Genomic DNA, 26,136 nt, shown 5'->3' on the forward strand with positions numbered 1-26,136 from the left:
GCAGGGGAGAGTATCTCTTCTCTATTCCCCTGTTATCCTGTTGCCTCTTATTTATTTATTTGTTTTAGCTGTATCGATCATCATTTTTCGTGGAGAGAGTCGAGAGGGAGAGGATAGTAGAGAGAGAGGGACGTCCCGGTGGGTCTCGTCGCAGGCAAGAAAATAGAAGTCCGGTAGCAACGAGGCGGCATACATGCTTGTTGCGTGGCGGTATCTGCTCTCTTGCTTTCTCTTGCGTAATAAATGGCTGAGTGAGGGGGAAGCTATCACCACGCGACATGCAGGCTTCACACCACAGCGTCTCTCCAAAGAAAAAAGAAACACCTTTCGCATAGTGCGAAGAGCACACAGACATATGTAAACGAAAAAAAAGAAGTTTGGAGTTTGGAAACTCTGGTGCTGAAAAGGAAAAAAAAAACATGGAGAAGCCAATGAAAGCGCATGTCTTTAGGAAGGGGGGTTTCTCCTTCTCTATCACCTGAGGTTTTTCTTTTAGCTTAATATCTGTACTGACGATAGTTTTTGTGTTGGCGTGTTTGTGTGGTTTGCGCGTTGACAACTTCTATATCTACCCGTTATCAATGTTCGCTGTTTTGTTTATTTATTTCTTTTAGGATTTCGTCTTGTTCTGTTTTGGTTTAGTGTTGCTATAGAGAAGGTGTTTGGTGCAACGCTGTACCGCAAACTTTTGTTTCTTCTTGCACACAGGCGGTGGAACGCATGTGTTCGTTCTCCCCCTCCCACCCTCCTCTCCATCTACACCGCCGTCTGTCTCTCTCTCTCTCTCACAGGCATGTCCATAGACAAGACTTACTTTTTGTAGGTCCTTCCTTTCAGTCTGGAGCGGCGATGGTTTGACAACGAGGAAGGCGTGAGAGGGACGTGGGGAGGCGAGTCCCGTCGTACCGTGTGCGGGAGATATCCGACAGCAGGCTCGCACCGTGCTCTGCTTGTCGCCTGGTTTCATATTTTTTTCTTTTCATTGTCGTTTCTTTCTGTTTTGGCGTTGTTCTGTTTTTCTTCGATGTCTCTCGCACGGAAGCGGCCTCCGCGTGCATTCGATAGGAGTGGATATCCGTACGTTCCCTTTGTATGTTTGTGTGTTGGGTTGTCGTCGTCTCTCTCGCCAGTTGTTCATTTCATTCCTTTGTATCCCGTTGAAAAGCGCCAAATCAATCCGTCGGTGAAGGCGATTATTTCTACGACGAGTGTTACCCGTGCTGCGCCGCGGCGGCACTCGCTTTGGGCGACTGCGCCAACTGTTGACGAGATGACGCAGTTTGAGCTTGTGAGAGTGCTGTCCGTTGGTGCTTTCAGCTGACTCCCCATGCTTTTTGAGGAGGGCCATTCACGTTTCATCGTCAAGGTGTGGAGCGTTCTTCTTTATGCTGTGGCTTCTGCCTCCGTTGTGGCTGCTGTGTTGTGAACTGAAAATGTGCTCGAGTAGAGCATCCCTCCGCTCCTTCACTCCTCTCTCTCTCTCCTTCCATGTTTTCCGCTTCTTCTCTGTGTGTGTGTGTGTGTGGCTCGCGGAAGGTGCGATTGAACCTGCCGAGCAGTGCTGCTGCGCATTCTGCTTTCGTTTTCTTGCACATCTTCTTTTCTCTGTTTTCACCGTAAAACTCTTTCAGCCCCTGCTGTGCAGCTTCCGTCCCCCACGAAGGGTTAGTGCACCGTCTACCACGCCACTGTCGACTTATCTCTTTTCCTTTTCTTCAACTCCCTACCATCTCTGTCTCTCTGTACGTTTAGATTATCACGATGGACTGCAGTACGTTGCCGCCCACTGCGCGGGAGGACAACATCACGGATGACATGCTCGACCTCTACGCTGAGGACGCCCTCGTCTCCGCGATGCACTCCACCAACTACGGTGCCGGATCGCCGAACACGGGTGCGTTGCGGCTCCGGCAGTTCAGCACCGTCGACTCTGCCTCCTGCTCGCTCCGCCCCAACGGCCATCTCGGGCCCCTCGCGCTGGGCACGGTGCGTCCAGCGGAGGCAGCAGCGGTGGGGCCCCAAAGCAGCAGCTCGCTGATGGGGCTCGAGAGCATGGAGAACATCGTCTTTCAGCGCCAGAGCCGCCGCACCAACGTGCAGCAGCGTCCGTCGCTGGACGACAACGCCTCCGTTTCGAACATCACCAGCGACGACAGCGGCGACTTTGGCTTTCTCACGAGCGACGCGCGAGACGCAGACGCGTACGATGCGATTCGGGACTACCTGGTCTACTGCAAGCAGCAGGAGAAGGATCTGGAGGAACTAGAGGAGGAGTGTGCGCAGCTGGAGGCGGAGCAGCAGCTTCTCTACGGAGCGGCGGTGGCGGTGAAGATGACGAAGCGGGGCTCTCTCGCTGCGTCCAGCGCATCACCTTTGTGCGCCGACGGTGCGGTGTCCGCAGGCGCTTCTCCGAGAGTAGAGGGGGACATCGGGTGCACCGCGCAGAGCGTGGCCGAGGAGTTTGCTGAAGAGGACATCGATCCATTGAATCCATGCCCTTACGTGGACGCCTGCACCGGCGGGAAGACACGAGCCCTCTACCGCTACGGACCGCCCAGCTTCCAGGGCGACTACAAACCTGTCTTTAAGAACGGCTTCCTGTACCGCTGCGCGACTCGGGAAGGCCTGTGGGTCTTCTACAACGACTCTCAGAAGTACCAGATGCACGTGCGGTACATCTTCGGCGCCACCTCGACCCTCGCGGCGGGGCCACACGCGTCCCTCAAGCAGCTGCGGCCCGGCGAAGTTGAGCTGGCGGTGACCGTGTGGCCACAAGAGACGGAGGTGCTGCTGCAGGGCGAGGTGAACGGCTTCAAGAACCTCTCTGTCGCCACACCGGTCGACGCGAGCTACGTCAACACGCACACCGCCGCCTCGACGGCAACGGCCCGTGCGCTGCTGAGTCGGTACGCCCGCCAGTCTGGCAAATCCAGCGTGACGATGCTCACCTCGGAGGATGTGCTGGACTGCTGCTTCAAGGGAAACAAAAACGGCCCAACGAAGGGCAGCAGCGGCGGCGCGTCTGCTGGTGCGTCGGTCTGCCACTACGTGGATCCGGCCTTTCCACCCTGCAGCGCCTCCATCTACCGCCACGACGTCGACGATATTTTTCTGTGGGATATGCCGTGGCGGAGGCCGGCAGACTACCTGCCGAAAAAGCAGATAGCGGAGGCGTGTCTGTTTGCTGGCGCCGCACTGCCGACGGACCCGTCCTCCGGCGACGGCGGCGACGCGTATCTCAGCAGTGCCGCCTCGCTCCTCGCTGAGCACCCCGACAGCATCTACAAGCTGTTTCGCCACCCGACCTCTGCCGACGCAGGAAGAAAGGCGCGTACGGTGGGCGCCTACCACGTCACCTTGGGCCACGGTGGCTGGTGGACAAGCACGGTTGTGGACGACTACCTCCCTGCGTCGCTGCGAGGGCCGGACATGGGCCGCTGCGCGCACGACCTGCGGAAGCTGTGGTACCCGCTGCTGGAGAAGGCATACGCGAAGTTGCACGGCTCCTACGCCGCCATTCAGTGCGGCGACCCGCTCGAGGCGCTGCAGGACTTCACCGGCTTCCCCACCTTCCGCTTCGATGAGGAGTGGGCGGAGGTGGCGGAGAAGGTAAAGAGTAGTCTCTCGTGCTTCCCGAACACGGCGGAGACGGAGCGGCTGTTTGACATGCTCGAGGCGAAGGTCAACGCGTGCGGGTACCTTGTCTGCCTGAGTCTGCCCGACGAGGGCCCCACCGAGGCAAAGCAGATGCAGATGGGAATGGTGTATGGGTCCTCCTACGCGGTGCTGCGTGTGGTGCGGTACGAGGACTACCGGCTCGTGCAGGTGCGGTGCCCCACCATGCGGCTCGACGGCGATGGGCTGTGGAGTGCGGAGAGCGTGCGGTGGCGACAGGAACCAGAACTGGCGAAGTTGTGTGGGATGCGCACCGCGGCTGGCGGATCCTCCGATTTTGGCGTAGTGGGCGACGACGGCGGCGGTGACAGCACGGTGTTTGATGAGGGCAACGATGTGACCCCCGGCGGGCTATGGCTCGACTGGTCGGAGGCTCTGCTTATGTTTGAGGGCGGTGGGGTGTGCTGCTCGCACTGGGACTGGACGGAGGACTGCCGCGTGCGCGGCGCTTTCCACAACGGTATCCCTTCGCTCGCCTTGGAGGTGCGCGTGGAGGCGGCAGACGGAGAAGAGGGGGAGGCTGCGGGCCCTGTAGAGGCCTACTGCGTGCTCTCGCAGGAAGATGACCGCGGATTGCCACCGGACCACCCCAACCGCGCCTTGCAGCCGTTGATGTTGTGCGTCAGCAGCGTTATCAGCTCGCAAGATGCGTTGGAGCCCCCCGGTAGGACGGCATCCACACAATGTATTTGCTTGGCCTGCTCCACCGACCCGGACAGCCCTACCGAGCAGCTGAGTTACATCCTGGGAAGGGACACGGCGCTGCGCACGGCGTTCGAGCCCAGCGCGCATCCCTACTACATCATCCCCCGCTCCCTGGGCGAAACGTCGAACAAACTCTTCACAGTGGGCATCATCTCCTCGACGCCGGTGACGAAGAACGGCCGGCTGCGTGTGCGGGCCGTGCAGCTGCCGTCAGACTCTCCTGTCTTTGAAAACCAGTGGGAGTTCTCCACGGCGCAGGTGACGGGCGTGGCGGCGGCGGCGTTCCAACTTCGCGGTGCGGATGGGCGGGTGCGCGTGGGATGCGGCAGCAGCATTGGCTAGTATCAGTGAGATATGGGCGAAAGAACTGACGGACATGCGTAATGATCTTCGTTTATAAAGTCCAAACTGCCTGCGTTTTTCTTTCATACTTTCTTCTTCAACTGCGCCGCGTGTGGGGCGCTTATTGACCTAAAACGGAGAAACTCTCACGTACACTTTTCAGTTCTAATCCAGTTGTGTTCCTTTTTTGTTTGTTTGATGCTTCGCTTTCTCCTTCCTTTAGATACCTCCCAAAAATCGTTTTATTTTCAGTATTTCTTTGTATATTTGTGTATAGTCCTCTTTCTCTTGCTTTTCCCTCATGGAATCCGGCGCTTTCTTTTTCGCAAGCCAACAAAAACGTGTGTCGAGCGTTTGCGCTGCTAAGAGGGAAAAACAAACCAGCAGCCATGAAGCATCTCCCCAACACAGACGTTTCTCATCCGTGTGTATATGTATATATGTCCGTGGATGTGCGTTCAACGCGCCAACATGCTGGCGATATCATTGCTGTTGTTTTTCACTGACGTTTCGGTTTCTCTGGCTAAGTTACGGACGAGTAGTTCGGTGTAATGCGCTTGATCATCGCACATTTGACCTCCTCTCTTTGTTTACCGCTGCTTTCTTTTGTTGTTGGCTTTTTGTTTTCTCGTAGCAGGAGGCATCTGCACCTTCTATATTGTGTTTCGCCCTCTCCTCCTCCACGTATTCGTTGTCTCCGTTGAGAGTGCACAGCCGCGGAGATGCCAACCAAGGCGTCGTCGTCGTCTCGACAAACGTATGAACTCAACGCCGAGACAGTGGCCGCCCTGCGCGCCGCCGTGGCCGCCGATCCCGCAAAGCTGCAACGGCTCGAGGAGCGTCTCGTGCGCAGCGGCGAGCAGGCGGCACGCCGCACCGCGTTGGAGCGCAAAGTAGCCCTGCTGAGGTCCCGTAACGCCCTCCTGCGTGCGGCCGCGCAGCCACCGGCGGGCAGCACGGGCGGCATCAACGAGTCTGCCACGGCGTCTGTCACGTCCTCCACCTCGCATGGGAACACTGTTTCAGCGTTTGACTCGACCCTCACACGAGGGCTGTCGCCGCCCTCCCCTGCGACGGCGTCCGCTGTGGTTGCGCACTCAGTCAACGCAGACGAGTTCGACGAGAGCAGCATCAACCGGGCTGCGCCGCCGGTGCCGGACACGTGGGGCAGCCAGCGGTCCGTCTTCCGCTACACCGGCCCGAGTGTGAAGGGGATGGTGTCCGCGGTGATGCAAGACGGGATGCTGTACCGCGTAATTACGGATAAGGGGGAGTGGGCCTTTTACAACGACACGCGGTACTACGTGGTGCAGGTGCGTTATCGCTTGCTCGGCGGCTCCGCTGTCACCCCTGGGCCTTCCGTGACCGTAGCGGCAGCCGGCGTCGACGAGGAGCTTAGCATGGAGCTAGGCCCAGAGGAGACGAAGGTGCTGCTGAAGGGAAAGGTAGTCGACTTCGAGAACTTGTCCACGGCCGCCTTACTGCCGAAGAGAGCGGCCACGGCGGAAGAGGAACACCTGCTGTGTCAGGAGCCGCGGAACGCCTGGAAGGCGATTGCGGCTGCCTACCCGCCTGCGGCCGCTGCCTCCGGTGGTGACGCTAGTGGCAGCAGTGACCGGTCCACGATCAACGTTGAGGAGCTGCTGGCCTACTGCATCGAGCACCACCTCCGCTTTGTTGACCCGACCTTCTTCGCATGCCACGCCTCCCTCTACCGGCACAACATCGATGAGTTCTTCATCGTCCCGCTGCATTGGCGGTCGCCGTCGGCGTACCTGCCGGATGATGATAAGGTCCGCCGCGAGGTGCGGCTCTTCCGCGGCCCCGACTTCAACGTGGACGGCCTCAACGCCGGTCACTTCTTCCCGGATGGCGAGTTTCTCTCCTGCGTCTCGGGCCTGGCCTGCCGCTGCCCTGAGCAGCTACGAAAGCTGTTTCTGCACCCCAGCAGCGCCGAGGAGGGCCGACGCGAGCGGGCGGTTGGTGCCTTTCGCGTGAGTCTGTGTCGCAGTGGGTGGTGGGAGAGTGTGGTGGTCGACAGCTTCCTCCCTGCGTCGTCCACCTGTCCCGAGTTTAGTCACTGCGCGGACGACCTGCGGCTGCTGTGGCTGCCACTGCTGCAGAAGGCGTGTGCGAAGCTGTGCAGATCCTACGCAGCGTCCCTCAACGTACCAATGGAAGGTCTCGTAGGGCGTCTCACCGGCGACCCGTGTTGCACGCTGCGGGAGCTGTGGCCCTCGCGAGACGACCTGCGCTCGAATACCACCAAGGCCGTCCGATTCTTCTCCACTTTGAAGAAGCTGCTGCGGGGACCCTCCCCGTCTCCGTCCACGTCTTTGGCGGGACTGGCGTACCTCTGCTGGCTGCGGCCGTATTCTCTCACCACCGCGCGCTCGCGGGACACGCGGGACAAGCTGGAGAAGCTCTACCGCGACGTCGGACTCAGACCAGGCACCGCCGCCGTCGTTCTCGGCCTGGAAACGTTGGAGGACGGCCAGTGCATGGTGCGGCTCCGCCAGACCGCGGCGGAGAAGAAGCCGGTGGAAGCGTGGCTGGTCGTCTGGCGAAGCGCGAAGAAGCCGTGGGTGGACTCCGTGAGTGACTTCGTATTCGCCCTCGGCGACGCGGAGGGCACGGTGTGGATGGCGCTGGAGGACATCCCACAGTACTTCCAAAGCGGCTACTTGACGCCGCTGACGAGCGACTGGGCAGCGGTGAAGGCGCGAGGGTGCTTCGCAAACGAAAGGCCCTCACTGGCGCTGCAGGTCACAGCGGCGGTGCCCACGCGGGTGTTGGTGACCGTGACGCAGGCGGAGACGGAGGCTTCGAGGCGTACCAAAGGATCCATCACCTCCGCTACTTTCTCCTCTTCTTCCAACTACGGGGAGAAGAGCGAGATGGTGAAGACAGCCAGCGTCCTGGCTGGCTTGAGTTGTCTGGCGTTTTCGAAAGGCACGGCGGATGCGCTGCGCTTTGTGGGGTTGAACAGCGACACCGCGGACGTGTTTGAGCTGTCCACCGCCGCGCCTCGCTTTGCGTATGAGCGCGACGTGAGTGTGGGTCTGCTGCTCGATCCCCACCGTGGTCCCTACTACTTCATCCCCTGCCTTCACGCCAACGCCGCCGATGTGCCTTACACTGTGACGGTGCAGGCGCAGGTCGAGTTTTTAGCAAGGAAAGGAGGCGCCGCGCAGGAGGCGAAGCTGTCGGTGGGGTTTGTAAAAGTCAACCCGGATGCTGCACTCTTTCAGAATGCTGCGAAGCCGACGCTGCGACAATCTTCCATCACACCGTGGACATCGCCGCTGACCCATCAAGTGCGTCCGCCCCACAACGGACGCATCACAATCGGAGAGGGCACCTCCGTCAACCTAAGCGTGTAAGCCGACCTCTTTTTCCTTTGTAGTTCTCGTGTTCAGCAGAGCACCGCTGTCCACGGAGCATGTATCCCTGTTTTTTGGTTTCTACCTCAAAAGATGTGTTTTACTCTGTGTTTTTTTTTTTTCATGTCAATTACGCTGAGTCTGTGCTTTATAGTGTCGTTGCTGATCTTTGATCTGCTGAGGAAGAGAAAAGGACAAAATAAAATCACTACTCTGTGAGCTGCCGAGGCGATCGGTGGCGTTGCGCTGTACCGCAAAGAGCGTCCATTATGATTCTTCTCGCTTTGGCGTGGCGGAGGAAATAAATGACGTGCTGTTAAAAAGAAAAAACTGTTGCCGACAGTCGCGGTGCTGCGTCGTGGATGTGGCGGTGCCGCTCTCGTATTGAATGCCGCTCCTTTCTCTTTGCCGCCGGTGCGCTTTCTCTCTCGCGCTTCATCTCTTTTTTTTCTGTTCTTGCTGCCTCTGTCTTAGAACGCAAATCTCGTGTTGGAGGAAGCCACTCCGAGTAAGTCCGTGGATGACGAGTGGTAGGCTGAGCATCACCTCTCCCAATTGAACAGCGTTGACACTTTGTGCCCTGACTGAGTCAGTCCTATTACACGTGTTGATGTGTACAGCCCTCCGACACGTAGTGTCTTTTATGTAATACACGCAGCCGCTGCTGAGTGACACAAACATCCGTAAGCGCGTGAGCCTCAATGTGGCTTTTTTTTTGTGGTAAGCATCGTTTTCTCTTTTCTTCAGTTCTCTGTCCGTTACCCGCCCCTCCGTTGTGCCCCTGTGACTTCCTGTCGGAGAGGCTGCCTCTGCTCGATCGGACGGGCCAGCAAATCGCTTCCGAGCAGCCCCATCGTCTTTTCATTTTCTCGCATCTACCATCGTACGTGGTGGAAATAGCATGTGACGGTTTTCTTTTGTGCATATATTTATCTACTCAGACGCCCCTCTCATTTTGATTTGACTTAGCAATGCCAAAAATACCGCTCGCCGTCGTTTCCACTTCATCCGACGACTCCGATGGCTCCGACGGTGACTTGGCCACCAACTTCCGTGGAACCAACTGGACAGTGCTGAACATGGCCAGCATTGAGTCTTTCCCCTTCTCCGAGGTGTCCCATCAACCCTATGGGATGGAGTCGACCTTTCTCGACTCTACTCCGCACGGCCCCTCCAACCTGCGGCTGCGCGGCTCAGCTTCTGGCGCACAGGATATGGCGTCGAACGTTCTCAAAGCCAGTCCACGAAGCCCTCGGCCACTCTATACGCAGGACCTGCACTCCCGCTCGTATCTGCAAACACTGTTCAATGCGACGCACTCACGCGACAGCAATAGCCTCAACAGCACTATTACCTCTGCTGTTGCGGTCGCTGCGAAGAAGAATGGAGTCGTCAGCCCTGCCACACCCCCGGCAAAGGTTCCTCCCGCGATGTGGGCTGTCAAGCATACAACAGACCTCTCAACGAACTCTGCCGTGCCGGGGCCACCGCCGATGTCGCGTCGAGCACGCAAGGTGAAGCCCGTCTCACGCCGGACACGCTTGCTGCAGGTCGGCGTACCGCAGTGGCGCGACAACGACAGCGATATGGAGCTGCTGGTGCGGCGCGAAGTCAGCAAGAACCTACCAGCCAGCCCGGCGGTGACAGAGAAGTCTGCGGTGCTGTCGTTGAGCTCCTCTAGCGACTCGGAGGGGCTCACGCCGCCTCCGCCGTGGGTGGAGTCTTCTCCGGTGCACAACGGTGGCACGGACAAAGCAGAAGCGCTGAAGAGCGCAGAGGCAACGAAACTCGCGGCAGCAAAGGCGCCGGCAGCAGAAGCAGCGAAGGTAGGAACCGATGCTGCCGACGGTGCGCTAGGGTCCGTCAAACTGAAAGACAAGAAGCCGCCTCTATTAACGACCGCGACTCGTCTACCATTGCAAAAGAGCAGCGTCTCATCGCTTGGCGAGGCCAGTGCTGCGCCGCCGCCCTTTGCACATACACAACCGCAATGTGTGTCCGCTGCTTCCGCGAACAGCGACGCTCATCGTACGTCTTCTCCTTCAAAGCCGTCTCCGACGCAACCGGATGCGATCCAGCATTCCGCCGTGCCCGCTACGTCGACCGCCGCGGCCCAAAACAACGTTGCCTTTTCTCCTTTAAGAGAGGCAGGCCGCGTAGCCCTGTCCGCGACACGGCGTATCGTTCCCATCGCTAAAGAACAACAAGACAAACTCTCCAAAGCATCCACCGCCGCTTCCTCCGCCATGCCTGTGCAGACGAGGAGCAACAATCGTGGGGAGATCGTTGTGCGCTCTAGCCCGGATGCAAATGGAGATGAAGTGTCCTCGCGTGGTTTGCCTTCACGGCGAGTGGAGCCGAAGCGTTCGATTGACCTCCCAGGAAGTAGCCATGCAAAGGCCATCGGTGATTCGAGCGGCGCTGCGGTTCTCCCGCCGGTCTCTCCTTCTTCCGCTGGTGTTGTCCGCGGGTCCGTCCCTACTAGCGCCACCCACGCCCCGGCACCGAACGTAGCTGCCTCTGTTGACTCTCCGCACTCGGCGAAGCGCGAGCAGTGGCGTCGCAATGGGCACCAGCAATTGTCGCCAACGCAGTCAAAGGACACAGATGAGCACGAGACGGTCTCCGGCTTGGTTGAGACCGTCGTCGTGCACCCACAAGTCCGTTATCCGGCGCACAAGCCACTCATCACGTCGCCAATCGAGTCGACGGCGCTTCCCTTTCCAAGCATAGAAGGTAGACGGAGTCTCGATAATGTGAGGAACTCATTCCCCGCTCTCTCCCCGCAGCAGCTCGCCTCGGCCACTGCGGAGATGCCACTGCATGCGGGGCGAAGAGCGGAGAACGTGGTGCCTTTCGTGGACGTCTCACCGGCCCAGCACTCCGACGTCAGCGACGCCCTTCACACGACGGACTCGATGCACACCGCGTCCACCCTCGTCACGGACTCCCCGCCCACGCTGCGGCCGCAGACACGCGCCTTCACGGAGAAGGCGGACCTCGCGCCGAGCTCCTCCAGCTTCGTGTCGCCGTCGAGCAGGGCAGCGGCGGAGCGACTCGTCACCTTCGTCCGCGCCGTCTCCGACCCGGAGGTGCTGCACGTCATACACGATTACTTGGTGGAGCACAAGCGGACTAATCCGCGCTACCGCCTCGCCGCCACGGCCTGTGAGGAGCTGCTGGAGCGGAAGGAAGAGCTGCTGAAGACGCAGGAGCCGCAGCTGGCGAAGGCGGACGACACGTCGCGCCGCGGTGTGTGCGACCACGCCACCGAAGCAGAGTCATTCATGCTGGACGTGACGCAGACGGAGGATGCAAAAGAGGCGACGAACAGGGCAGCAGAGCTTCAGCGGCTCTTAGCGGAGATCGCCGCCGAGCAGCAGGACCAAGGGCACGACCCCGACGCGGACGAGTTCGATGACTTCAACTTCTTTGACACGCCGTACCCCACTCAGGGCCACTTCAGCTTTGGTCAGCCGACCGTCTCCGGCGTTGTGTCGCGCGTCTTCGCGGAAGGCATGCTCTTCAAGATCAAGACCGTCAACGGGGAGTACTACTTCTACAACGACACCCTCCACGATGTAATGATGGTGCGGGTGCAGTGCGTGCTGCGCGGCACCGAGGTGATCAACGAGCGCGCCATGCTCGCCCCGGTGGAAGGGTCGAGAGAAACGGAGGTCACCATCGCGGTGCTGCCGGAGGAGACGAACTTCTTCATGAGCGGCGTGTCACACCTCCCGCACTTCATGGCGAAGCGAGTCGCCGTGCCACCCGACTACGTCTCTCCGTCCGTCACGCAGTCGCTGCGGAAGATCAACGCCGAGATCAACAGCGTACGCAAGGCGCTGGGCAAGTGGAGCCGCGCCTCGGATCAGGATGCGTTTCTCAAGTGCTGTCTGAAGAACCACCTGAGGTTTACGGACCTCACCTTCCGCCCCTGTGCGGAGAGTCTCTCGCGGCGCGACTGGGATGCGGTGGCGATTCCACCCGTGACGTGGCGCAGGCCGGAGGAGTACGTCTACCTCCCCGAGGTGTCGCAGGTGCGTCTGTTCCGTGGTGAGATCTCGTGCTTTCTGGTGAAGCAGGGCGAGCTGAGCAACCACACCGTCGTGGCCGCCATGGCCGCCGTGGCGCAGTTCCCGCAGCACGTGCGGTGGATGTTTCGCCACCCGGTCAGCGCCGACGTCGGCAAGATGGAGCGCGCCGAGGGGTGCTACCGCGTGACGCTGCTGCACAACGGCTGGTGGAAGACGTACGTGATTGACGACTACGTGCCGGCCTCGCAGACGGGCCCGCTCTTCGCCAGCTGCGCCGAGGATCCGCGGCGACTGTGGGTGCCGCTGCTGGAGAAGGCCTACGCGAAGTGTCTCGGATCGTACGCGGCGACCTGCGTCGTTGATGCAATGGAGGCGATGGGCGACTTCACCGGGTTTCCGGCGCGCTACCTCGACGCGCAGTGGGCCGCGGCGCAGTCGAAACCGACGGAGGCGCCGTCCCGCACCCTCTTTAGCTACGTGAACCGCGTCGTGCGGGCGGGGTGCACGGTGCTGCTTTTCACCCCCGCCGCGTCCGATGCGCAGTCGAAGAAGACGGTGGACTTCTCCAGAAAGCGCTTCTCGCGGCTGCTGCCCGTGAAGGGCGTCATGCCGCAGTTCCTGCCCGGTCACATCTACTTCCTGCACGACGTCGCCTTCTACGAAGAGCTGGACCTCCGCATGGCGCAGCTGAAGAACCCGTGGACGTGGGAGACGAAGAACAAGATGTACTGCGAGAAGAAGTGGAAGTACACGACCTGGTACGACCGCCCGGACGTCAGCATGAGTGCGATAGGTTCTGCATTGGGCTCTTCTGGCACCCTCATCTCCGTATCCAGTTCTGAGCGAAGAGCGGCCGGTGCAAAGGCGGGGATGACGAAAGAGGAAAGCCTGAAAAACGACCGCAAAGGGACGATGTGGGTGGAGTGGGGCGAGGTGCTGGCCGCCTTCGCTGGCGGCGGTGTGTGCTACACCCTCTGGAACTACCACCGCTACCGCACCAGGAACTCATTTGTGAATGGACGGCCCCGCTTCGTGCTGGAGGTGCGGACGCGACGTAAAATCGAGCTGTTCGTCACGCTGTCCCTCGAGACGGTGAGCGAGACGCTGGACAGCTACGGCACCGTCGTCGCGTCCCACCCAACCCCGCTACACGGAACAGCCATGTCGGTCGTCCGGCGGGTGTCAAAGCAGTCTGCCCGCGTCGTCAGTGAGTCCTGCGAGGACGTGGAGAGCATTGCGGCGCGCCGCACCTACGTGGTCGCCAAGGACGTGTCCATGAAGCTCAGCATCGACCCACGCGTGGCGGACGGCACGGTGCTCGTGGTGCCCTTGCTGAACCCGCAGGCAGTGGAAGAGATGGCAGCGGCGGCATCCGCTAAAACCGGTGGTGGCAGTAGCGATGGCAGTGCCTCTGCTGCGTCCCAGGCCCAAACCGAGGTGCGATTTGTGCTCTCCGTCGTGAGCGACGCCGTGGCAGGAGACGGGGAGGACTTGACCATCAGTTTTGTGTCGATGCGGCGCAGCTGCGGCGTCTTCACGGACTCCACCGCACCCTTCGATCTGGAGAGCACCTCGCGTGTGACCTCGCTCTATCAAATCTGCACGGAGAGGGGGGTGACGACGCTCGAAGGGAACCGCATCTGCGACGCCGTGTCCGGGCAGCAACCTTCTTGACCGTGTGTTTCTACGCGTCTGCTGGTGTGTGTGTGTGGGTGGGAGTACGTACCGGTATAGTGGGTGGTCGGATTTATCCATGTACTCGCCTGGGAAGAAGGGCGTGGCGAACGCTCCTGCTTTCTTTTTTCTCATCTTGCTTCGCATTCTCTCCCCCCTCCCCCCTTCTTTCGCTGCGATAACAATACAGTCTTTGCTATTACTCCTATTTTCTTTCTCCCTTTTTACGGCAGTACGGCAGCCGTATATTTGTGTACGTTTCAGCAAATGCGAATGAAGCCGCTCATTCCGTGATTCTTTTTATGTTTGTTTGTTTGTTCGTTGGCCGTATTCCGCCCTCACCCCCACACGGCAAATTCTTCATTGTCTGTTGTAGTTCAGGTGCACATTGCTTCACCGGAAAGCCGCCGCCATCCCAAAGCCTTCTGCACTTCCATGTGTGATGATCACACGTTTTTTTTCTTCGTAATCGCGTGGTGTCTCCACGCGGGAAATGCCGCACGGGATCCTCGACTGCACGTGATCAGTGTCTTTAGCCGCCGAAGCGTAGCGGGGCTCATCGTGCATCGCATCTTTTCGGCCCTTGCTCAACTCCTCTCCCCTTCCGTCTTTTGCATTGTTAGTATTATTATTATTCGCTTCTACAGAGCTTCTTTACGTTGCCTTACTGTGAAAGCAAACCCCAAAAACCTCCAGGAAAACGAAGCGATGGCCTCCACTGCTGAGCCGCAGCTGCCGGATTACCCGCCGGACTACGTGATGCCGCTGCCGTCCCGCCCCAGCAAGATGGACGAGGACGCCCTTCACCCGGTGCGAGTGCCCACCCCGCTGCCCGACCTGCTGCCGCGCAACATGAAGGACATCCAGAAAATGCGCAGCCTGCAGAAGGACGGCGACACAGGCAAGAAGTACGTCCCGCCGCGCCGCGACCTGCCGCCGCCGTACGTCAACGATGACGAGTGCGACGAGTTCGAGGATAAGACGATCGATACGACGGTGCTGAACTTATCGGAGCAGAGCCGCACCAAGAACAAGGGCACCGCCTACCTCCTGACCGGCCCCTCCATCCAGGGTGACGTCACGCCGGTCTTTGAGTCGGGCATGCTGTACAAGGTGGTGGCCCCGGATGGGACGTGGTACTACTACAACGACACGGACAAGTACGAGATGCACGTGAAGTTCACGTTCGGCGCCAAGTCCGACCTGCAGCCCGGAGACAAGGTGGAGATGTACGTCATGAACACGAACGAGCTGGCCGCCTCGCTCGTCGTGTACCCAGGGGAGACGACGAAGCTCGTGTCCGGCAAGGTCAACGGCTTCAAGTGCAGCGCCAAGGCGGTGCCACTGAACGACGACAAGCGCGACACGCTCTACGGCGAAGTCAACGATCGCATCGCCGACGACATCGAGGAGCTCGCGCAGGCCATCGGCGTCCGCGAGGAAGAGCTGACGGAGGATAAGGTGCTGGCCTACTGCGAGGACAACGAAAAGCCCTACGTGGACTGCGACTTCCGCCCGTGCGACTACTCCCTCTACCGCCACGACGTGGACACGTACCTGCCGCGGTTCATTCCGTGGCACCGCCCCTCGACGTGGATCCCGGAGGAGCAGCTCAAGGAGGTGCGCCTCTTCCGCCGCGACATCTTGCCCTCACAGGTCACCCACGGCTCCATCGGCGACACGTACCTCATCTCAGCCATGGCGGCCCTGACCGACGCGAACGGCGAGCGCCTGCACGATCTCTTCCGCCACCCCGTCAGCGCCGCGAACGGCAAGATCGAGCGCGCCCTCGGTGCGTACTGGGTCACCATGAACTTCAACGGTTGGTGGCTGCCCGTGCTGCTGGACGACTACCTGCCGGCCACCCGCGACGGGCCGGAGTTCGCCCGCTGTGCGGTGGACATGCGACGGATGTGGGTAGCGCTGCTGGAGAAGACGTACGCGAAGGTGCACGGCTCGTACGCGAACATCGCCAGCGGCGACCCGCTCGAACCCATCGCCGAGTTCACCGGCTTCCCGATCACCCGCTTCGAAAGCTTCTGGGAGGACGCGAAGTCGGGCGACGAGATGATCTTTCAAGAGATGCGTGACTACGATCGACGTGGCTACCTGCAGGTGCTCTGCACCCCGTCCGACGGCGGCGAGGCCTTCGGCAACGCGAACGTCGTCAGCGCCAACCCCGAGATGGAGGCGAAGTACGACAAGATGGGCCTGCGCCTCCACCACGGCTACACGGTGCTGCAGGCGGAGTACTTCGAGGACCTCGACCTGCGCCTGCTGCGCGTGCGCAACCCGTGGGGCACCGGCGAGGAGTGGAACGGCGCGTGGAACAAGTCGGACAAGCGCTGGGACAAGTACCCCTCCGTCCTCTCGCAGTGCTACAAGCACGGCGGGGCGCCATCGGACCTGGACCGCACCTTCTGGATTGAGTGGACGGACGCGCTGAACATTTTCTCTGGTGGCGGCTGCTGCCACCTGCGCGCGCCGTGGTACGACTACCGCGTCCGAGGTGAGTTTACCCAGGGCATCCCCACCGTGTCCTTCGAGATCAACGTGGCGGACCCAACGGAGGTGTACATCACCCTCTCCCAAGAAGACGAGCGCGATGACCCGTCGTTCGAGTACCACGCGCTGCTGCTGAGCGTCTTCAAGCGCAGCGGCAAGAAGGAGAAGCTCGACGCGACGAGCAACTCGCTGGTGGAGAAGCCGGACCGCCAGCTCAAGTTCAACTTCTCGCGCGATGTGGCCATGAAGTACACCTTCACGCCGGAGAACAGCCCGTACTTTGTCATCCCGCGCATCCACGACCCGAACGTGACGAAGCCGTACGTGATGGGCCTGCTGTCCGACACCTACGTGGGCAACGGCATCAAGGTGGAGTTTAAGAAGGTGGACCGCAACTGCCGCGTCTTCAGCAACATGCCCTCATTTGTGCCGACGGGTATGATGGAGGACACGGCGGCGGAGTACCAAATCCGCACCCCGCGCCAGCCGGTGGAGTCCGTTGGGCAGGAGATCGTCGACGAGCGCCTGCGCGAGTTTGGCGTCGTGGAGGAGTAACGCCTTGCGAAGAGAAGGGGAAGCCCCGAGAAGCGAGAGTTGATGATGGATTGGTGGATGCACGTATGTTCCCAACGAGGTGAGTTAGAAAAGAAAACTGTATGATGGTGATGGCGACTGCACACAGGAGAAGCGAAGAGGAGCCGCCTCGCCGGTCGTGCGTGCGTCCCTTATCCTTCACTCACCCGCCACGTCTTCTCTCTTTTTTTCAAATATTCCATACGGTTTGTTTTCCCCACTTCTGTTGTATCGAATTGCTGTCGCCTTTGTAGCGCAATGAAGCTGCGTTACCAGCAACGCGGCCTTCCTAGACTTTCTCGCTGCCTCATGTTGGGGCGGGTTTTCGACGAGCCGTCTGCCCCTCCCTAAAAAGCACCTTCGCCCGCCGACTCTGAAATGACCGACCGGAATTTTGTGCTCGGCACGGTGCGTGTTTCTGTTTTCTGTGAACGGAAAGAAGAGGGCCCTTGCCGAGAAATCAGCGAAAGGGTTGAGTGCGTGTTGGCAACAAGACAACGAAGCACCCGAGAAGAGGGTTGGTGTGCTTTCCTTTGTTTTTCTTCTTGGCTTTTGAGAAAAGAATGGATTTCAATGACCGCCGTTTCTCCACCTTGAAGAGCAAAAAAACCCTGACGCCCTCTACCACTGTCGTGAGAAAACAAATCCGAGCGCATAGCGGGTGAGAGGAGCTGAACGCACGTGCGGAGGGCCGATGCATCGCACAGGAATGCGTGGTGTGTGTACGTAACGGACGCACACCGTCCTTCTTTGCGGTGCGCCAGGTGCACAGACTTTTATTTTAGATTTTCTTTTCTTTCGCGAGAGGGGACTGTACCGTCTCCCACTTTCGGATACGATCTGCAGCGTCGGCGGCGCGGACGCATCTCCCCGCGTAGACACACTCAGCGGTGACACGCTTTGTGTTTCAAGATCATTGTTCTTTTCGTTTTTTTTTTTCATGTCGTATATCAGCGTACTCATCATCCACGAAAAGAGCGAATCCGACTCATATTTTACTTCCATCTATTTATTTTCTATTTGAGCCATAGCGAGGTCTTTGGTGATCCACCGCTCTGCCTCCTCAGCGAGGGGCATTCTTCATTCCTCCCTTTTATTGTCATTCTTCCTCTCCTTTTATTTTTCTTTCTTGAGTGTTTTGTTGTGTTGTTCGCAACGCCGTAGAGGGCGCTCGCTCCTTCTTTGTTTAAATCGTGTTCGTGGATCTATGTGTATGTGTGCGTGCTGACGTGCTCCACCTACTTTTCAGTGGTGAGCCGGAAAGACAAGTAAACGTGTAGAGTTTAGACACGCCTGCTAGAGGCCACTTCGGTGTTTGCCGATGGCGGTGAGCGCGTGAGAAGTTCGCAGAAAGAGAGAAAGGGAGAGAAGGAGCCTGCGTGTGTGTGTGCTTCCTTCCCAGGCAACGGACGTGAAAGCAGTCCTGGACGGTTTGCAATGTGGCATCGTCATGCTGTCGATAACCACAGCTCTCTGTGTCTTGCCTCACACTTTTAAATGCCGTACCTCACTCTCTCAACCCCCCTCCTTCTTGTCCACAACTTGCTTTACTTCCATCCATTCTTTTCACTAATGCATCTCTAGCCAGAATCGGTAGGTGCTTCACTGCATGCTTCGTTGTCTCTTTTAGTTTATTCGGAGCGACGGCCTTCTGTTGTTGGAAATTCATCTGGTAGAACCTTTGGACGTGCTCTTCGGGTGGCCGCACGTCGCACCGCAGACGACACCCACGTACTTTGTTTTGTAAGTTGCAAACATTCTCTTCTTGTTTTGGTTGATTTCTTCACCTCATTGCGTGGGACTCTCCGTTTGTTAATGTTTTTATATATACTCGTTGAACGCCGAATTTCTGTAACACAGCTTTCAAGAACTCACTCTTCTTTTATTCGTTTCCTCTTTTGTTTGTTTTGTTGACTTCTCAGGCTTTAAAGCATCGGCGCCGCCTGCGTTGACGCGATGCCGCAAAATCCCTCATATCTCAAGCCCCCAAACGACACGCAAGGCGCGTTGGGGACTGCCGCCGCTCCTTTCTCTTCCTCCTCTCCTCCCTTGCCCCTCTCCGCCTCACCTAATGGTTCACGCTCCAGCCGTTCGGGTCGATCACGGAGAGGCGGCTCCTCTTCCTCCACACGCCGTCGACTGCGACGTGGGCTCGGCAGCACACAGAAGCTCTACGCTCCGCACGTCTGCTGCTTCTCCCCCTTCCGCCCACCCGCAGCCGCCGTGTTGGACCCTTTTCCGAGCCTGCGCATCGACTCCATCTGCATGGCCGGGATGTCCACCTTGGTCACGGTGCACCGGTCCGGGGTGCGTCTCTACCGCGAGCGTCACCTCAGTCCCCCTCTGAACACTACCGCGTCCTTCTTGCAGGGCTCTGCCGCCCTACGCACCCCGCCTCTGTCGACGACCTTATCGGCCACCGCGTCCACCACCGCTGCCATCCGCGGCGTCAGCACCACCAGCGGCGTGTTTGAGCTGCTGGAGGCGCGCAGTAACTTCCAGCTGCGGGAGTCGTACCTCTGCGCGGCGATGCAGCCGGTCCTCGTCGACGACGCGGCGCTGCTGTCGAAGTGGAGTCGGTACTTCTGTGTGGCCTCCGGCAACGACCGGGTGGTGCACAGCGTCGCCGTCATGAGCAGCGCGGCACACTTCTGCCTGCACCACGAGCGGCACCAGATGAACAAGGTGGTGTGTCTGCACTGCACGCAGATCGCCACGGAACCGTTTCACCCGGCGGTGCTGACGCCGGCCGTGGCGAGCGTGGACGAGGTGGGGACGGTGGTGCTGTTTGACGTGGAGAGAGAGGTGCCCTGTGTGCTGGAGAAGGCGCCGTTGTGGTTCAGGCAGTCCGACGGACGTGTGCCAAGTCAGCCGGGCACTGTCGAGGACCTTAACACGGCCCAAGGGAGTCACTCGCGCCACCCTCAGCGAACACCGCTACTGAATCAGCACCTAAGACCAGAGGAGGAAGACCACGTCGTGGACGCCATGGAGAAAGTGCCGGTGAAGGAGAGCGCAGCCTACCACCTCGATCGCGGCGTCGCCACCCGCGTCACGCTGGTGGGGCCGTGCTTAGAGCTGTGCAACCACTGCCACAACGCCTTCACTAGTTTGTCCACCTCCCGCGGCTACACACTCGTGAGCGTCTACGTCTGCTCCCGCTCGCACGACTTGCCCTCCGACACCACGCAGCAGGACTGCAGCACCGCCGCCGAGTTGAACGTCACCCTACTGCGGGTGTTGTGGGGACCTCGCCGAGCCTTTGTACTCGAGGAGGTGAAGATCGTGCAGGAGGCGGCACCCACCGACGTGTGCGAGGCCGGTGTAGCCCTCGCCGCCCGTCCCTATCAGGTAGGACTCCCCATGACGCTCCTCCTCGCCCGGCCAGCGCTGACGCTGTGGCAGCTGCGGGCCTGCACCGGCGAGCGCATCGACACTCGCAACCTTTACCGCACCACGGGGTCCTCCTCCAGCAAGAGCGGCCGCTACGGCAGTCCACCGCGTGCGGCCTCGGAGTTCATCATCCACTGGGTGCCACTCGGGCGGCACCGCCTGACGATGCAGAACGACGATCGAGTTGGGCCGCAGTCGTGGTTCTGCATTGCCGCGGTGACGGATGATGACACAGTGCTGCTGCTCGGTCGTGCGCCGCAGAGGTGCACGACGTCATCGGCGGTCTCCCCGGCAGCACACACACCGGTGCGTTCTCCGGTCCAATCAGCTTCAGCAGCGCCGTTGAAGGCAGAGGAGGAGGAGCCGGGGAAATTCCGAGATGCCGACTTGGAAGGGTGGCTGGATGACATCCACACCTCTCCCACCTCCAACCCACCATACGCAGCGCCACTGGAGTCGAGTAAAGGAAAGAGTCCAGCAAATGATGCTACATCTGCGGACAACGGCAGCTCTTTTGCACTGCCCTACACGGTCCTCATGAAGCTGTACAGCCCGGCCAGCTCCTCCAGCACGCACGAGACGGGCAACGCGGCCCCCTCCGTCGCGGCCGGTGTCGTCTCCATCATGCCGGACCTGCACGACAACCGACTCCTTCTTTTCATGGCGGATGAGGAGGCTCTGCTGAGTGTGCCGCTTCCGTTTGCAGAGCGAATCGCCACGCTGACGGACAGCGATGTGGCGAAAGAGCAGGAGGAGGAGGGGAGGACGGGAGCGGCGGGGCGACCACGCACGAAAGAGGGCTTGCCTGTCCAACTGTCTACGGAAGCTTCCGCTTCCAAAACGAAGATGACTACTACCGCTGGTGGCGGTGGCTCTGTGAAGGGAGCTGCCGAGACGACGACCTCTCATCGCTCCTCGTCGTATCTGTGGGGCGCCACGAGCACAACGGTCAGTGGTGCCTCCCAGGGCTGGTCGTCGTCGATGCTCAAGTGGGCACCGTCCTCGTCCTCGTCCTTTTTCTTTCCGGGCAACGCCTCTCCCAGTCGTAATACCTCTGCTGCATCGGCTGCAGCTGGTGCCCCGCCGACGGCATCAGCAAAGGCAGACGCAGGATCCGCTGTCCGACGGGATGCAGCCGCCCCCTCCCTCTTCATGCCGCCCCACGCGTCGGCCAACGGAGCAGACGCACCTCCACCCACCGCGGCGACCGAGGCCTTTCACCCCTTCAGCATTGTCCGTCCTCTCATGGCCGCCGTCTTCCACCTCACCGGCGAGGGTAAGGAGGCGCTGGAGCCACCTGTGCAGCCCACGCCGCTCCCCGCCATCGCTGACGCCGATGGTGGGGCAGCGAAGAAGGAGCTAGCAGAGGCAGAAGGCGGTTCACCGCCGATACCTCCTGCCGTGCCTCCTCCTCCACTGGAAGGGCTTCCTTCCGCAGAGCACATCTCCCCCGCTGCCCATGCACGTAGCAGCAGCGGCAACAGCGAAGCCTCCACCGTCGTGAGCGCCACCGCGGCCAGGACAGCAGCGGCGGTCAGTCTTGCAATGCCGATCCGCGTGGCCCACGGCGAACGGCAGCGCAGCGGGTCGTGCGCGGCATCCTGCGGGAGTCGGCACAGCAGCCATCGCCGCCGCCACCGTCGCCAGCATCGGCTGCCCTCCTCAGAGTCACTCCCGGAAGAGGAGGATCTCGATAACAGTAGCGGTGCTGGTAATGGTAGCCGTGCGGGGGACAGCAAACAGCGAAGGGGCAGAGGCGGCCAATCAGCTGAGTCATCGAAGGCTTCCTTCGGTTCCACTCCGGCCTCTCTCCCGCCACGCACGATAGCGACGGATAAGGATGCGATGCAGGCTTCCTACATGGAGGCGCAGATGAACCTCCTCACCAAGGACACCTCGACACCGACGACACGGGGTGTGGTTGAGACGGGCACTGCAGGCCCAAATCCTGCTCGAAGGGGGGAGGAGATCCATTTAGCGCTGCGTCACCTCACCGACGTCGACGAGCCGCTGGGGCGCAACACGATTCTGTACAACTGGAAAGACGGCCACAACGACCTCTACATCCGTCTCTCGGTGGAGCAGGATGCACTGGAGCAGGCGGCTGCGGCGCAGCAGCCCCATCGCAACGGCAATGGTCCGGCGTCACCACGGGGCCGTCACGAGACCCACCCGGCCACCACCACCACCGCCGTTCTCACCAACACGACCGCCGATGTGGCGGAGGGGGTGCACTCCGTCGGCTTCGTCGCCAAATACCGCTCCGTGGTGGCGTGGCGAGCCGAGACGTCGACCTACGGTGACTGCTTCAACTTTGCCGAGTACTTCGCCACCCTGCAGGTGCCACCGCGCTTGTCGGAGGTGCAGGAGCAGGACAAGTGTCGACTGGAGCTGGCGGATCTTCGCTTGCAGCAGGCCCGGGACATGGCCGCCGTGCACCCCTACGCGTTGACGACGGTCTACCGCAACGAGGAGCGCACGTCCAGCGAGGCGGAGTGGAGGCTGCACGCGACCTTCCCGTACGATGACGAGCGAGATGGCTCGGTGGTGGACCTGAACTGGCTCAATCGCACGGCGGGTAGCACGCGCAGCACCAGGACACCAGAGTGGCGCTGGGCAACGGAGCGGGAAGCGAGTATCTGGGCGGAGGAGGAGGGCGCCCTGCCGTCCGCGACAGCGCGGGTACGGAGCCTGGTGAAAGAGCTGAAGGACTGGTCCGTTGGGCCGTGGGAGTACGCGGAGCGGTGGCCCTCGCGAGGGGACAGCCTCTCAGGTGGTGCCGCAACCTTTGTGTGGAGCGCTGTTGAGGCGCCGGCGCACCGCTGCCGTCGACGCCGTCTCACCCGACTGCGCGTCGACGTCGCAGAACTGCGGCGCCAGACCGAACTCACCGCGTCGCACATTCGCGAGTTGGATGCCCTACGCGCGGAGCTCGCTCTGTGAAGAGGCGAACAGGCGGGGAAGACGCTCGAGGCCCACAACGGCACAACCTCTTGCACAACCCAACTGGCACTGGTGCCTGCGTTTTCTGTTTGTCTTCAAACGACGCTTTCACGTGCACTTTTTTATGTTGGTTTTCTGCTCCAACTTAAAAAAAAATAATGTCGAGTGTTGTCCGCTGAAGGGAAATTGTTAGAGCCGGCGATACAATTGGCTGCTTCCTCTAAGCTCCGAGGCGGTCAAGCGTCCTGCGTGCTCTTCTCGTGTGAATCACACATCATCTCACTCGTTGCCGCTGATGACCTTTAGAACCGTTTTTGCTGTTGCCGTTCTCACGCATCTGCCGCACCGTATCCTTCATCACCTGTCGCCTCTCTTCACGTGTTGTGCCCTCCTCCTCCCCCCCCCCTCCCTCTCCTCCTCCTCCTCTCTTTGTGATGTATTCTCTTCCTTGGCCCTTGAAGGTAGTTTATCAAGAACGCACGCCTTGAAAATTGCAGAGCTCTTGCAATGCAGCGCACACGTTGTTCCCTCCTCAACTTTGTGCTGGACACGCCGTCCAAGCAGCTGAGGGCCACGTCGCGGAAGGTGGAGCATTGGCGTACACGTCATCTGAAGGAAAGCAAGGAGACGACGAATTCCTATCACAAGGAGCAGTACATCAACGCTTTCCTTGAGGCGCAAAGTGCGGCGATGATGCATCGCCACGCTGTAGAAGTCGCACCGAGCGCACAGGCGGCCCTCACCCGCAGCTCGAGTGTCCTCACCGCCTCCCGCGAGCTCACGGCACTGGCCCTGGAGCTGGAGGCGAAGTACAGCGGGAAAGCAACGGCGGCTTCTCACTTTTCACTCATGCAATCGGACGAGGCGCTGCCGCGTCGATCTCTGGAAGCGTCGAGAGGGCAGTCCGCTTCGTGCGTCGCCCCCATCGAGTTCGGCGCGTGGCGCAGTGCCGCTGCCACTGATGCACGTCTCCGCCAAAAGATTCGCTCCGTCGATGTGGTGCGGCACTGCGTGATTCGTGAAGCCCGCACCCCACCGGAGTTGTCGCCGGAAGTGATTGAACGTGCATTACCGCGTCGACCCCCGCCCGCCGTGCAGCGCCTTCTCGCGTTTGTGCAGTCGCGCAGCTTCCGTGCCGCGACGACGCCGGTGGAGATGGACCGGCTGTGCTGCGGGTTCACCGCCGCGTTGCGCGCCTTGAAGCACTCCCGGGAGCTGCAGAAGAGCGTGGCTCTGTTTGTTGTCTTCTCGCTGAGCTGCTACCGAGAGTGGAGCACCGCCGCTCCGTTCGTGCTGTGGCTGCACGCGCAGTGGCCGTCGCTGGCAAACTTCCCTGCCGCCGCATCACCGTCAGCCGTAGACCCTGCAATGCTGCACGTGGCCGACTCCTCACACTTTGTAGCTCTGCTCTTCGACACGCTGCGTTGGGCGTCTGCCGTGAATGCCGCGCTTCTGCCCACTCTCGAAGAGGCGGAGCTCTTTTGTGACGCGGCTCACCGAGCACTTGCGGAAAGCACCGGAGGCGGTGGGGTGGTGGATGAGAAGGATCACGACGGTCCGTTGTGGAGTCCAGTGGTGGCCGCTCCGCTGCTCTCCGTTGTGGGCCTGCGGGAAGGTGTGGATACCCCTCTTCGTAATTCAACCCAGCAGCTGCAGCGCTTCGCTGATCGCTATTGCATTCGGCGCTCCATGCCTTCCTCTTACTACCACGAGAAGAAAAAAGCAGCGCCGCTGGCGTACATGCCTGCTCTGGCGTGGGGGGAGTACCTACGCGCGCTGCATCGCTGCGGTGCCTCCCTGCTGGACCTGCAAGCCGCGACTGACAACATTACAGACGCCGGCGTGACGCGCCACGCAAGGCAGCTGCTGTCCAACACGCACGTGTGGAACGCGTACCTCGCCTGCTGCCCCGGCCCACACGCCTTGGAGGTGTACGAGAGGAATAGAGGACGCTACCACGTGCAGGACACCCCCGCCACCATCGCCGCCGTCATGACGGCTTTGCTGAACGCACACACGGCGGAGACGAATGCGCAGGCTCGCACGTTGTGGAGTCGGCTGCGGAAGGGGCAGCCAGCCAAGAAGATGATCACCGGCACGTGCTCTACCGTCGTCGCCCATGCGCGGCTTCTGCAAGCCGAAGGCAACGCTGCTGCCGTGCGAGCGCTCCTGACCTCGTACGAGGACCTTTACGAGTGCTTTGGCGTACCACACGAATGGTTCCAGCAACAGCGCAAAGAATTGGCTGAAAGAGAAAGTAGGGGAAGAGAACGGGCCATGGCGGACGGCCTGCGCGTGCTTCTCCGTGCCTCTGCCGCCTTCCCCCTCCTCATCCCTCCGGCTGTGCAAGTAGCGCTTGTCCAAGCTGCACGCGAGACAGGGGAAGAGGCAGCGGGCATTTCTGTTCGAGAGCGTGAGGTGGCACAGGACGCCGCTGCGCTCTCTTCCCCCGCTGAACCTCCAGAACTGACTGCAGAGGACCTTGCTGCGATGATGTGAAAAGGAGGCCGAAACGGAATCGCTTGTTTGCGCTCTTCGTTTTATGAAAGTTCTGAGCCATCTGTGTTTGATGCAACTGCCGTATTCATATGCGGTAGAAAGATAACAATATAATAGAAGGCCTAAGGCATAATTCTGCCGTGACGAAATGCTGGTCCACCTTTGAAGCCGTGTTGAGGTCGTCCTCTGCATGATGGATGCGTAACGTGTGTTACCCATTTCGCGGCAGCTTCTTTACTGCTAGAATTACTCCTCTCTGTCTTCACGAGTGAGTACGCCGAAGTAACTGGAGACAAGCGTCTGTTTTATGCGGTGACAATCTCCGTTGATACTGTGGCGCCTTCGCTTGTCGTCGCTTTTCCTTCTCGGTGACTTCCTCCTCTACCCTTCCTTGATGCGTTTTTCTT

At 60.1% G+C, this 26,136-nt stretch overlaps 6 protein-coding genes across 10 annotated transcripts; all 6 read left to right on the forward strand.

Annotated features, from left to right (window-relative positions):
* Positions 1 to 1,534: 1,534 nt before the first annotated feature.
* Positions 1,535 to 4,722, forward strand: ABB37_09533 (putative calpain-like cysteine peptidase putativecysteine peptidase Clan CA family C2; the record flags this gene model as incomplete). 3 transcript variants are annotated; one of them, XM_015809062.1, is made up of 1 exon in its annotated part: positions 1,535 to 4,722. In XM_015809062.1, exon 1 carries the CDS (start codon positions 1,762 to 1,764, stop codon positions 4,720 to 4,722), a length of 2,961 nt encoding a protein of 986 aa, XP_015652382.1. In that variant the 5' UTR covers positions 1,535 to 1,761. The 3 variants fall into 3 exon arrangements, with proteins under 3 accessions (XP_015652382.1, XP_015652383.1, XP_015652384.1); XM_015809063.1 differs by having other exon boundaries at positions 1,558 to 4,722; XM_015809064.1 differs by having other exon boundaries at positions 1,630 to 4,722.
* A 632-nt stretch (positions 4,723 to 5,354) lies between these two features.
* On the forward strand, positions 5,355 to 8,105 carry ABB37_09534 (putative calpain-like cysteine peptidase putativecysteine peptidase Clan CA family C2; the record flags this gene model as incomplete). The annotated part of the gene is made up of 1 exon (XM_015809065.1): positions 5,355 to 8,105. The coding sequence occupies exon 1, from the start codon at positions 5,445 to 5,447 to the stop codon at positions 8,103 to 8,105; it is 2,661 nt and encodes an 886-aa protein (XP_015652385.1). The 5' UTR covers positions 5,355 to 5,444.
* Positions 8,106 to 8,577: 472 nt separating this feature from the next.
* Positions 8,578 to 13,816, forward strand: ABB37_09535 (putative calpain-like protein; the record flags this gene model as incomplete). Its single annotated transcript, XM_015809066.1, has 1 exon — positions 8,578 to 13,816. The coding sequence occupies exon 1, from the start codon at positions 9,077 to 9,079 to the stop codon at positions 13,814 to 13,816; it is 4,740 nt and encodes a 1,579-aa protein (XP_015652386.1). The 5' UTR covers positions 8,578 to 9,076.
* Positions 13,817 to 14,437: 621 nt separating this feature from the next.
* ABB37_09536 (putative calpain-like cysteine peptidase) lies at positions 14,438 to 16,876 on the forward strand (the record flags this gene model as incomplete). 2 transcript variants are annotated; one of them, XM_015809067.1, is made up of 1 exon in its annotated part: positions 14,438 to 16,876. In XM_015809067.1, exon 1 carries the CDS (start codon positions 14,525 to 14,527, stop codon positions 16,874 to 16,876), a length of 2,352 nt encoding a protein of 783 aa, XP_015652387.1. In that variant the 5' UTR covers positions 14,438 to 14,524. The 2 variants fall into 2 exon arrangements, with proteins under 2 accessions (XP_015652387.1, XP_015652388.1); XM_015809068.1 differs by having other exon boundaries at positions 14,462 to 16,876.
* Positions 16,877 to 18,476: 1,600 nt separating this feature from the next.
* ABB37_09537 (hypothetical protein) lies at positions 18,477 to 23,230 on the forward strand (the record flags this gene model as incomplete). Of its 2 annotated transcripts, none has more annotated exons than XM_015809069.1 (1): positions 18,477 to 23,230. In XM_015809069.1, exon 1 carries the CDS (start codon positions 18,851 to 18,853, stop codon positions 23,228 to 23,230), a length of 4,380 nt encoding a protein of 1,459 aa, XP_015652389.1. In that variant the 5' UTR covers positions 18,477 to 18,850. The 2 variants fall into 2 exon arrangements, with proteins under 2 accessions (XP_015652389.1, XP_015652390.1); XM_015809070.1 differs by having other exon boundaries at positions 18,481 to 23,230.
* Positions 23,231 to 23,693: 463 nt separating this feature from the next.
* On the forward strand, positions 23,694 to 25,729 carry ABB37_09538 (hypothetical protein; the record flags this gene model as incomplete). Its single annotated transcript, XM_015809071.1, has 1 exon — positions 23,694 to 25,729. Exon 1 carries the CDS (start codon positions 23,738 to 23,740, stop codon positions 25,727 to 25,729), a length of 1,992 nt encoding a protein of 663 aa, XP_015652391.1. The 5' UTR covers positions 23,694 to 23,737.
* Between the last annotated feature and the right edge of the window lie 407 nt (positions 25,730 to 26,136).

Source organism: Leptomonas pyrrhocoris (genome assembly GCF_001293395.1).
Source record: "Leptomonas pyrrhocoris isolate H10 chromosome Unknown, whole genome shotgun sequence".
Taxonomy (NCBI): domain Eukaryota; phylum Euglenozoa; class Kinetoplastea; order Trypanosomatida; family Trypanosomatidae; genus Leptomonas; species Leptomonas pyrrhocoris.